This window comes from Ylistrum balloti, unplaced genomic scaffold (genome assembly GCF_031769215.1).
Source record: "Ylistrum balloti isolate Yb309-2 unplaced genomic scaffold, AGI_CSIRO_Ybal_v1 Utg370058, whole genome shotgun sequence".
Taxonomy (NCBI): domain Eukaryota; kingdom Metazoa; phylum Mollusca; class Bivalvia; order Pectinida; family Pectinidae; genus Ylistrum; species Ylistrum balloti.
The window spans coordinates 1206876-1219526 of NW_026782107.1; the positions used below are offsets into that span (position 1 = coordinate 1206876).

The 12651-nt window shown below is 33.6% G+C and overlaps 1 protein-coding gene across 1 annotated transcript; it reads left to right on the top strand.

Moving 5' to 3' along the window:
* Positions 1–266: 266 nt before the first annotated feature.
* Positions 267–9829, top strand: LOC132549474 (DNA primase small subunit-like). Its single transcript, XM_060213413.1, has 12 exons — positions 267–384; positions 1218–1375; positions 2917–3023; positions 3159–3232; positions 3691–3827; positions 4015–4186; positions 4669–4766; positions 5045–5177; positions 6571–6640; positions 7711–7772; positions 8177–8275; positions 9588–9829. The coding sequence occupies exons 1-12, from the start codon at positions 267–269 to the stop codon at positions 9605–9607; spliced, it is 1248 nt and encodes a 415-aa protein (XP_060069396.1). The 3' UTR covers positions 9608–9829.
* The last annotated feature ends 2822 nt before the right edge of the window (positions 9830–12651 follow it).

Sequence of the window (12651 nt, forward strand, 5' to 3'; positions counted from 1 at the left end):
TACAAGTAAAGCTAAATAAATAAATTTTCAATTCGCCATTTTGTTAAATTCCATATGAGAGGAAAACGAATTTTTCGTACGTTTTTATTTCAAAAGTTAGTTGATCGATGATATTGATGAAAGGATATCTATAAAGCATTTATGTAGCGTTTAATGCTGCAAGTTATCCTTTTTGATAATCCGGAACAAGGGTGTATTCGGGATCAAGAGTTAGATGGAAGAATAAATATAAACTTCCGGTTCGTTGGCGCCAAATTTGCTGTGAAATGGACGGCAACAATGATTCTAGTTACGACCCGGCATCATTGCCGGATCTGTTACCGATGTATTACAAGAAACTTTTCCCGTACGGACCTTATTTCCGGTGGCTGAATTACGGAGGAGGTAATCACATCAGACATAACTGTCCCATTCAATCATTCAGATCAGCAGGTCATGTTTCGATCCAGAGCTGTTTCGGCTTAAAAATAACATACTTAGTTTTTTCTTAATATTGATATTTTTGTAAAATAGAAACATATATAATTAAAGCATATTAGTACGGGAATCGTATGTTTTAATATGAAAATTATTGCAATTTGATTTATTTTGGAGTCCGAGTGTCAGTTATAAGAACAGGGCAAAACATATTCCTGTCTAGCGCCTCTTTTCAGCTCTGCAGACAACGTATGTTAGAACATAATACCCAATGTCCACACTGTTGTTTATAAGGGTCAACTAAATTTGGGATTGGATTTTGTGTCTTCTTTCTAAACAACATTTTTCTTTGTGTCTTTGTTGAGACTGATTCTTGAACATTCGCACTTCTGAGAAAGGTTGACATATTTGCCCATTGCAAGACACTAGTGTTTAAAAATGATAGTTATAATTACTGTTATGTACTCTCTGATTAACTCCCTCGTTAATATGATTAACAAGTAATTCGACATTTTTAGTTATCAGTATCAACTCCGATGTCCCATTTGCCTGACTTCAGAAGAATATCTATATATTGTAGTGGTACTTGAGAGTTGCAGGTATCAGTTTCTGCACTGTTAGAATGAGGCTTAAAGCTTACAGGAAGCCACGCACAAATACATGCACTCAATACGTACACTCACCTTGAATACCTCTTTACATAAATCTATATTATTAGACTTTGCAACTTTCTTAATGTTTCATTTACACAGATATTAATTTTTTGGTGATTTCCTATTTTTGTTTTTTTCTATTTTCAGCCCCCAAAAGTTATTTCACAAACCGAGAATTTTCTTTCACATTAAAAGATGATGTATATATCCGCTACCAGTCTTTTGCCGACAAACAGGAGATGGAAAAAGAGATACAAAAACGATGTCCTTACAAAATAGATATTGGTGCCATATTTTCACACAGGGTAAGTAACAACTAGTAGTCATAAGAGTTTAAACAAAAAACACTATAGAGATATTTACCAATCAAAATTTCAAATAAATCAAATGGTTTTACAGTATGCTAGAATTGTAGAAGTTATAGTCCCATCCTCAGACTTTGAGTCAGAAGAAAAATGTTGATCCCTTTCGTAATATTAAATGTTTTCTCCCATATTAAACCCACCACACTGACTTTGAGCAGGAAGAAAACAATGTGTTTGTCCTTTTAGTATACAGCCGAAACTTATCTCGAAATTCAAGGGACTGGAAAATATTTTGACTTATCTGAATTTTGACTCAAACGAAGTGTATAAATAAGGTTGACAATATCAGTTTCCTGGCATTGATTACGGTTACGAAATAGGGCGACGATAACAGGCAAACAGCATAGTTTAATCTGTTATTTGAAATGGCAGTGAATAAACAAATATATCTATTTCTACTTTCTCCTTTTATTATTTATTCATCCAAACAACAAAACATGAAATAACAACTCCAATCATATACTCAGGACGTTCTGTCCAGCACACTTGTTCAATACCCTACTTGACCAAGCTTGCTTTTGATACACTACAAGAAACGATGTATGAAGCTACAGATCACATCAATATGAATTTATTAAGAATAAATAAACATATGAAAAACGTGGCACTACAAAGTTTTTACCTGTTACAGAAACCATTGTTCGAGCAATAGACTTCTCAAATCACGCACAGATATAGATTTAATCAATGAAAAATACTTTTAGCACTTTATTGTTCAACCAAACACTAAATCTGACAAAGTGCCCAATCAAAGTCTGTTATTGTAAACAAGCTCAAAATTAGTTTCTCTCGGAGTTGTAGCGATCTCATTTCGTCAAAAATTTGTACTGGTTTGACAGTTTTGTTTTTATCCTTCCTGAAGATGCAAGCAACCAAGCTAAATGTTTTTTCATGTTGTGGGTAAACACGCTACTTTTTTAATGTACAGGTAAGTCACTGCCACAGGATGGTGACACTACTTAAGAATTTTGTCAGAAGATGTGCTGATGTTTTGACAAAAATTAATTTCGAAACAACAAGAGACTTTTCTCTTGCTTTACAATTGAAGGTACTGACAAATCCCTTTGACTCAACCGAAATTTCAACTTAATGAAATTTGAGTCATCCGAACTAAAATTACAAAGATATAGAAGGAAAAAATTGGGACTTGAAAATTATTTCAACTCCAACAGAATTTCGAGACAACAAGTTTCAACTGTATTTGGTTGCTGGATGATAATGATAAAGTATTTCTTTTAAATGAAAACACTTTATAGAATGACAAAGCATTTCAATCAGATCTAAACTTCGAGGATATCTGGAAGATGAGCAGTTAAGTCTGATATGTAAATATTATAAAATCTCACAAGATTTAAAAGCATCTGAGTGAACTGATTTATTTGTTGGCATGTAAGACTTTACCTTCAAAATCTGTTAAAGTTGTTTCGTTATACATTCATGTAACATTAATAACACACATTGTGTAAATATTTGTATTGTAGCCTAAGGACCATAAGACAGTGAAGGCAGCAGCGTTCCAAGCTCAGGAGAAAGAGCTAGTTTTTGATATAGACATGACAGATTATGATGATGTCAGAGCTTGCTGTTCGTAAGTTACTTTCAGAATATTTTTTTAAGCTATTGTTATGTCAAAATAAAGTTTGAGGTTTGTGTACTGTAAGCATTATACATAAGTTATTTTGTTGTATTAATTGCCACTAATTACACCTATGTCTTTTTTCAGAGGGGCTGATATATGTGGTTTGTGTTGGCCCCTTATGCAAATTGCTATAAAGATCATTGACCGAGCTTTACGAGGTATGTGCTATATCAAAAGAAAAATTCTTAAGGCAGGTTTGGGGCCCATTTTTCCCCCAATCCAATTATTAGATTTCACTAAAGAATTGTAGTGAATAAACTTACATATGTTTAAGAAAATCTTGGTGGCAATGTCCCATGTACATTTTTTTGACAGTTATAGCTAATAGTTTTGTACTCACTTCAAGATTGTACACAGGACAGAAATAAAACATAAATATCATTATGAAATATTAAAATCTTCAGATTTCTTTTTTTCTCAAATTTAGGTTTTGTCTTGCTATTTTCCCATTTTCAAAGTCATGGGCTCCATTCCCAAAGTAGCCTGAAAAGACTTTTTTCGTTTTTTTTTTTTTTCAATCTGCCATCAAATTTCCACAAAGTTCATCATCTATATCACATGCTTTTTGGTGTTACTATGAAATTAAGTCTATTGGTTGTCCTTAATTCTCTTTTAGATGATTTTGGATTTAAACATATATTATGGGTGTATTCTGGTCGACGTGGTGTCCATTGTTGGGTTTGTGATGAAGTCGCCAGGAAACTTTCAGCTCAAGGACGTACAGCCATTGCAGAATATCTCAGTGTTGTTAAGGTATCTGAAATAGAGGCAAACAGTTGATAAAATTTCATTATTGTAAAAGTACAATGATATAATGCAAAAATACAGAAAATATATTTTCAATTTAGGTTTGTTACATTATAATAATCAGATTGGAATTTTCCCTCAGGAATATAAAATTAGGAAGATCTACATGATGAAACAGCACCTTATGTTGTAGGGCGGAGAACAGCAGACGAGGAAGGTGACCTTAGATGACCCCGTCCATCCCTCCATCAGACAGTCAATAGACATAGTACGGCAAAACTTTCATGACTACGCTATCAAAAAACAGGACTTTTTAGGAGACGGAGAAAAACAGAAGAAAGTGTTAGCTCTTGTACCTGATGAAGATATCCTTTCTTGTCAACAGTTGTCTTTTAAATACTCATGCAATTCAGTGTGTTTTATGGAAAATTTTATTTTCTATCGTTCAAAAGACCAGTAAATAGCACCGTTTCATATTAATTTAGAGTTATATGCAACAGAGTCGAACAATGAATAAAACTGCATCATACAGCTGTTTCGTCCTTTTGGTCTCATCAATGATGCAAAGGGACTGAATTTGAAGCCCATGAGATGACTTGAGAGAAATCCATAGTGGTCGGAAAAAAATGTCAAAAGCTGAAGTTATGTGAATCAAGGACAATTATGGTTTAAGGAAATGTTTAAAACAGATTTGAAATTACACAAACTTAATAGCTATAACTTTTGACAGGTACCTCAGACAGGAATTTGTTCGAGTTATAAGAAGTTATTTACGTCTCAATAGCCATTTGGAGTGACTAAGTGTTGCAAAGTTAGTTCTCCTATTGTTAACCTTAACCATTGGTACTGTTGAGATCTACATTGGAAGAAGACTTTGACAAGGGAAGCAACTCCAGTAACTGGTGGGCAATCATAGAAAAGCGCGAGAAAGATTGTGTGTCCAAGGTTAGTGCTGTTTCTATCAATAGTCAGACAGAAAATAAAACATTAGCAAAAACAGAACCCAAATGGTTTTGAGTTTCAAGGTGTGGTATATAACCTAAGGAAATCAATAATACAAAAAGCATCCGAGCCTTAATTAATAGTTTAATTACAGCAAATACAAACAAGAGATAAATTAACAATTAAAAATCTTAATGGCATGGACCAATAGGAGAAATCTTTATATGGCAAACAATGTGTGTTTATTTATACTGATCTGTGCACCCTTAACTGTGTTTCAGGGCTCCTTCAAAGCATCGCATCACATTGTGGAAGAGATAATGTTGCAGTATTGTTACCCACGTCTGGATGTTAATGTTAGTAAAGGTGTCAACCATCTCTTAAAAAGTCCTTTCTGCATACACCCTAAAACAGGTAAGTTTTAAACATTCCTCTCTGCTTAAACCCTAAAACAGGTAAGTTTTAAACATTCTTTTCTGCATACACCCTAAAACAGGTAAGTTTTAAACATTCCTTTCTGCTTAAACCATAAAACAGGTAAGTTTTAAACATTCTTTTCTGCATACACCCTAAAACAGGTAAGTTTTAAACATTCCTTTCTGCTTAAACCATAAAACAGGTAAGTTTTAAACAATCCTTTCTGCTTAAACCCTAAAACAGGTAAGTTTTAAACATTCCTTTCTGCTTAAACCATAAAACAGGTAAGTTTTAAACATTCTTTTCTGCATACACCCTAAAACAGGTAAGTTTTAAACATTCCTTTCTGCTTAAACCATAAAACAGGTAAGTTTTAAACAATCCTTTCTGCATACACCCTAAAACAGGTAAGTTTTAAACATTCCTTTCTGCATACACTCTGAAACAGGTAAGTTTTTAAATATTCCTCTCTGCATACACTCTGAAACAGGTAAGTTTTCCTAGCTATCTTCTTAACATTCCCCTGTGCATACAGCCTAAGGTTTCATATTTCACTGATAAATCTTGCTCCCAAAAATCCACTGGTACTATAATTCATGTCAATTTTTTAGCCGACCGTCATCTGATGGACATAATCCTTCCGTAAACATTTTTGTTATAAATAACAATTTCTTGAGAAGTATGAGATGGATCTTTCTAAATTTTTTTTTTTTTTTTGTTAAATATGTAGGTTTTCCTTGGTCCATAGTTGAGCCTGTTTGAATTTGGGTCCGATCAGAAAAACAAAATGGCCAACAGTGGCCATGATGGATTTTTACAATAAACTTTGTTATCACAATTTCTTGAGAAGCTCTCGTTGGATCTCTCAAATTTCCTATATAGATTATCCTTGGTTCCAAGTTTTGCTCATTTGATTTTTGGTCTGATCAAAAAAAACAAAATGGCTGACAGGTGGCCATCATGGATTTCACCAATTAGAGCTTATTATCACTATTTCTTGAGACCTACTGGATGGATCCCTCTCAGATTTCATATTTCCCCTTAGTCCCAAGCTATGCCCGTTTGATTTTGGGAATGATCAGTAAAATTATGGCTCCCAGGAGACCATTTTGGATTTGGCCGTTCAAGATTATTATCGGAAGGAATGTTCAAATTTCTTATCATTAAGAGCAAAAACACAAGAGAAAATAAAGGAAAAGACCCAACTTTTAAAGAACATATAAAGATCAAACAAAGGCTGGCACCAAGATCCCTCTGGAATTGCGTGTACCAGTTTATAATTTTGCGAACGTTTAAATTTTTGGATTTAGAATACCCATAAGTTAACCAAAACATTAAAATTACTGTTTCTCAGCCAATATCTTTGAAACGTGCTTGTTTCTGTTTTTAGGTAGAGTTTGTGTCCCTATAGACATTGACCAAGTGGAGGAGTTTGATCCGATGGCAGTCCCCACCATTAGGTTTGTATTTAAGATCAAACTTTTATTGCTGTGGTGAGTGTAGACAAAATTGCAAATACAATATATATCATTGAGTTGAATAGGAAATGAGACCATTTTGTACAATTATATTCCTGAAAATAAGTGTAATACAAAAAATGATTTTCATCACATGATTGCATATATAATACCTGATGCTTTTATCATTGTACAAAACTTAATTATCATGTGCCTCTCTCTCTCTCTCCCTCTTTCTCTCTCTCTCTCTCTCTCTCTCTCTCTGTAGCATGAATGTAAGTGAGTAAGAGTGTGTAGGTATGTGTACATTTAGAAACAAAAGACTTATGAATAGTGCATGGCCCTTATGTGCAAACATTTCTGATTGTAATGATACAATGATGTATGGGCCTTGTCTAAATGAGAGTAAAGGTGTGTGAATCACTTTCTCTATCAGTACCAGGTAAAATTTGAAAAATAAAAAATTACACAAAAAAACACATAGACTATGCGTGGTTAGATGCAAGGGTGAAAAATGAACTCCACAGTTATGGCACTGAGGATATTAAAGGTTTTGTGACATACTTTCAAGGAATTTTGTCAGATAAGGAGACCTTCTGACTTAAGCCCCCGAGGACCTATCCAGTATTCTCATACTAGTCCATCTAATGATCACATTGTTGCCATCTGCAGCCACGTCACTTTAAATAAATAAATGTCGCACATTCACCGATGGTATTGTGATGTAGCCATGGAGACTGAAGACATAGATCGAACATGACTTGTCTTCATGTTTGACATAAAAATGTCCATCTTCTGCAATATCTGCTTGGAAAATGATCTTGTAAAAAGGAGGTTCAACTTGTTTCCATTCTACACCTGGTTTATGAAACACAAACTTTTTTTATTTTTTTTTTTTTTTTTTTGAAAAATTCTCAGTCTCGTCTCATAAATTTACATATCACATGGGAACTATATCAGAGCTTCTGTTTAGGTAATTTGTTACAAGAGATAAACTATATGGAACACTGATATAATATACGTTTTAATTATTAAAGGTTTGAGTTCTGACTGCGTTTTGTGTTCCATTGTAGTCAGATTTTAGATGAGCTAAACCAGACCCAAACATCTGATGATACAGGGAAGAAAATCAAAGGTAGGACACTGCAGTTTAAAATTTTCTCTCAAAGGCACTTTTAGACAAGACTATGAAATAATAACCATTTAGATATTTATCATTAATTTTAGTACATCTTCAGGAGTACTTTGTGTCTGCGTAGTCATGTACCAGTGAAATAGCAAAATTTTTTTTTTTTTATCCTCACAAAAATATATGATTTAAAAGTAACTCAAAATTGACTATGTACAACTTTATTGTCTCACCTTCACAAAAATTTAAAAAAAGATGATGAAAAACAGCAAGAAGGAAAGAAAACAAAAATATTGCACAATACCAGAGAATGACAAAATCAGGACATTTTGTTGGTATATTTGTCAGTAAAATTTTAATAATCAAAAAAATTATGTCTGCAGAATATTCTTGATGTTTTCTTTTTGCAGATTACAAAAAAACATCTATGGGAGATTATCTAAGGATCTTTGAAAAGTTCCTGAAGGGTTTAGAGTCTACATGGTCGGGGAGAATTCTTAAACAGAGTGGTGTGTATACTTCTTTCTTTTATGTACAAGCAAATAGCACCTTTTGATACAAATATAGAGTGTTACTATATCATAATGCTATTTTGCCTTCCCAAGTCTCATCAGTGATAAGGGCCTAGATTTTGGAGCCATGAGAAAAATAAAAAATGATAGAATGAAAAGTTGAAATCTAGATTGGAAGGTGTAATAGCCCATAATTCAATAAATTTAGTAATTTTCATGTGATTTATAATTATAGAAGAATGTTAAATACATTCTTATATTCTGAATCATGCCACTGTTAGAATGAATCAAAACATGGCATGCAGATTATGACAAACCTTGAGAACTAAAAATCAACTAGCAATGGCTACAACATTAAGTGAACTTGTATGTAGAGATATTGTGTGGTCTAATGACATTTAGTGAACTTGTATGTAGATATATTGTGTGGTCTAGTGACATTTAGTAAACTTGTATATAGATATATTGTGTGGTCTAATGACATTTAGTAAACTTGTGTATAGAGATATTGTGGGGTCAGATGACAATCTAGACGATACTTCTTTTGGATTGTCAGTGAGGACTTTTATGTTTCACCAACACGTTGTGTTATGCTTATGAAACAAAACCTGTCATCAGCAAATCATGTTTACTCACCAGCTGCAGCCATATTTGACGTTTAGTAAACTTGTATATAGATATATTGTGTGGTCTAATGACATTTAGTAAACTTGTGTATAGAGATATTGTGTGGTCTGATGACATTTAGTAAACTTGTATATAGATATATTGTGTGGTCTAATGACATAGATATATTGTGTGAACTTGTATATAGAGATATTGTGTGGTCTAATGACATATAGTAAACTTGTATATAGAGATATTGTGTGGTCTAATGACATTTAGTAAACTTGTATATAGAGATATTGTGTGGTCTAATGACATTTAGTAAACTTGTATATAGAGATATTGTGTGGTCTAGTGACATATAGTAAACTTGTGTATAGAGAGACATTGTGTGATCAAAAAAGAGATGAAAATTATTACAGTTTATCCCCTACAGCTTCAACAGCCATCAAATTACTGTCAACCAACTGTTTTTTAGCCTGCAACTTCTTTTGTCCATTGTGCTATCAAAACAAAAACAGTTTTGAGCATTACACTGTAATATGGCCTGGTTAAGGAAACTTAATTGCTGCAAACTCGTTGTGCTATAGAAATTCTGTCAGTTGGCAGTCACACAAAAATGGTTGGTTTGAAATAACATTATATAACACCAGTACAAATTCTGTACACATTAGATAACATTTTGTTTTGATTTATTTTCCAGATGAAAACAAAGAGTTCTAATGACCGAGAGTGACCAAGATGTGATGTCAGTTTATCAAACAAAGACCTTGTCCATGTTACTATCTTCAGAACTTAATGTTTTGTACAGAAGTACCTCCCCAAGAATATTCCAGTTGCTCCTAGTATAAACATGTATAAATTGGGGCAATCAGATTTGTCTGCATTTTTACTCATTGACAAATAAGTACAATTATGAATTTTCATATCGTCGATAATTGCTTCTTGAACAACATACACAGAAGTTGTTAGCATAGTTCTGTTTGAGCACAGCAGTAAAATATACAGAATTTTGTTAACAATGATTGAGATAGAAGTGTTGGTAAAACACCCAACTAAGGATATGTCTGTGTTAAATGTTTAGTGTCCAGGAGCGAGGTGAATGGTTTTACTGGAACAATTTAATGTACAAAGTTTATTTGATAAGGTTCAAAGTTTGGAACCAACACCGAGGTGCAATGAAGTTGCAGCTAACGTCCCTAGCTGTCATTACTTCCACAGGTTTATTTAATGATAGAACAGTTTTCAGATTGTGTTTATGGTATGTATGAATGCTATCTAGGTGATATAAATTAAATGATATCCATCTGTTGTCACCAAGATTGCTTTCATATTTACTATAAATGCAATCTGGCAACCATTCCATAGTTAACTCTCTATATCAGATATTGTTTTGAAGTATTGTTCTGTCTATTTATCAAAACAAAATTTTCATTTTTCATGTTTAGTGGAAAAGCATTATGAAAATAAAAAATGTCTGAAAGGCCTGTCTTGAGCTGTAATTTGTGTGTAATCTGAGGTAATATGCAAAGTGTTGACAAAACGCAGATCAACATGGTGGCAACCTGAATTTGTATTATTGTCTTGTAGAGTCGTTGAGCAATTCATTTTAGGTCTGTTTTGCCTCTTTCATATATAGGTCTTTATAGCCCATGGGCCTCTTGTTTTCACCTGGAACAAATTAGATTACTTTGTGACTTCAATTTTGCCTCATGTTCTAGGGGTGTAGAGAGGGAAAGTTATTGTAACTGCTGAAGTATCAAGTATAAGTGAAATCTTATAAGAAATATAGATTCAATCACAAAGAGGCACTGTTCTTCCAACAATGTTACAAATAGTGTAAGACACAAAATGCTTATGGCTGTGCCAGTAAAATATCTATGTAAACAACAATAGTTTCTATCCATAGGTCGGATTCCTGCTAATTATCAATAAAATTCTATGGCTGGTACCAGTAAATGAAACCAAAAGTCCAGGTATATGATAAATGTCACTTGTAATAGCTGTTTTACCAATACCACGGATAGATACCCAACCAACTTCACATTTCTGTTGCAGTGCTAATTCTTGCTATTTGGCATCAACAGTTCTTAATGTGTAACAAAATGGAACTCTGTAGATGTAATGGAATGTAGACCAGTTGTTTTATAAATAAATATTTGTTGTTTCTGTTGTACTTTGTTGATGTGTTTTTTCTTTTTCATTGGAAAAGTCATAAAAGGTCCCTTATCATTGAGAAAGACATGTGAGATATCTTATCAGTGGAAAAGTCATAAAAGGTCCCTTATTGAGAAAGACGTGAGGTATCTTATCATTGGAAGACATAAGGTCACTTATCATCAAGAAAGACATATAGGGTCTTGTGTGTAGATTAGAGTGAAAGCTGTTGCATCTAACTTGGCGAATACTTGATATTATTTTCAGGGAGGGGGTAAAATCACCAAAAATGTATACTTATAAATTAGGTTAATAAAGATTATCAAAATCTGCTTCATTACTGCTGGGAAAAATTCAATCATTTTTGTTGTAAAGTCTTGATAAAATCACCAGAACCAGAGTCATCTAGGGGAAAAACACATTTATGGTATATGAACGTCTATGGGTTTGGCAGGTGTCCGCAGTCTTCTATGTCTGATTAATGATTCCTATAATTAGTGTTTTGTTTTTCCAGACCATTTTTTTTGGAGGTTGCCATGAGGAGAAACTTGGAATACCAGTGTCATATCATATTTGTATCCCCCATCATAAAAATATCCAGATACTTTTTCTGGCTATCATAAAAGTATACATTACTATATATGTATTTGTTCAAGCTGGATCCATATAGGAACAAAATAAGTGTATATATATATATATATACTGTAAACATACATGTATATGATGGCCAGGGGAAGATTTATCATATATATAGGGGGATACATATGTATCAATGACGGTCATCAAGAGATAAATAAAATCATGATGTTAGAATTGGCACTTGGGGTCTGGCCCCATCCCCAGGGACATTTCCATGTTATATCTTTGAAGCTGTTGAGGTCCCCACCCCATAACAATATATAGCAATGACGGGCATCAAGAGATCAACACATTCACTATGTAAGAAGTGGCCCAAACCCTCTGGACTTAAACTGTTTGTCCACTAGAGACTATTCTGATGACCATCATAAATGCACCCCACCCCCAAATATATCTGATAATTACTATTATCCCTATTTACTATTTTACTATACTATGCTTTATGCCTACTAGTAAGTAATTAATTTCTCCTAGAATCACTGGATAAGATTTTTTCTGGTTGTTGTATATAATCAATACTCTGAACAGCTGCCAAACAGCAGAATTCATTGATATTCTAGATCAATCTTCTGACATTTCCAGCTCCCTTCCCCTGTCCCTGTCCCTGCAAGCAGTAATAGTAAAGGTATATTATTGTAACCTTTGAATTTTAAAATGATATCTTATTCTTGTACATGGAAGTAATTACCTAACAAACAAGCAGTTAACCCTGCCAATATTGGCTGTCAAAAGACAATTAGGTAAGCCTTGCCCCACCTGGGTACTGCCTACAGGTATTATGTAACACCTGACCAAGTGTAATCAGTTAATTGGACACCTGTACAGGTACCCCTGATATATGTGACCAACAACTGAAGTATAAACAGTAAATTTGTACAACAGATCAAGTTATAGTACTGATCTCAAGGGGGATTCAAATACTATAGAAGGTTACTTTTCTGATGGGCAAAAAAGTATCCCCGGATACTTTC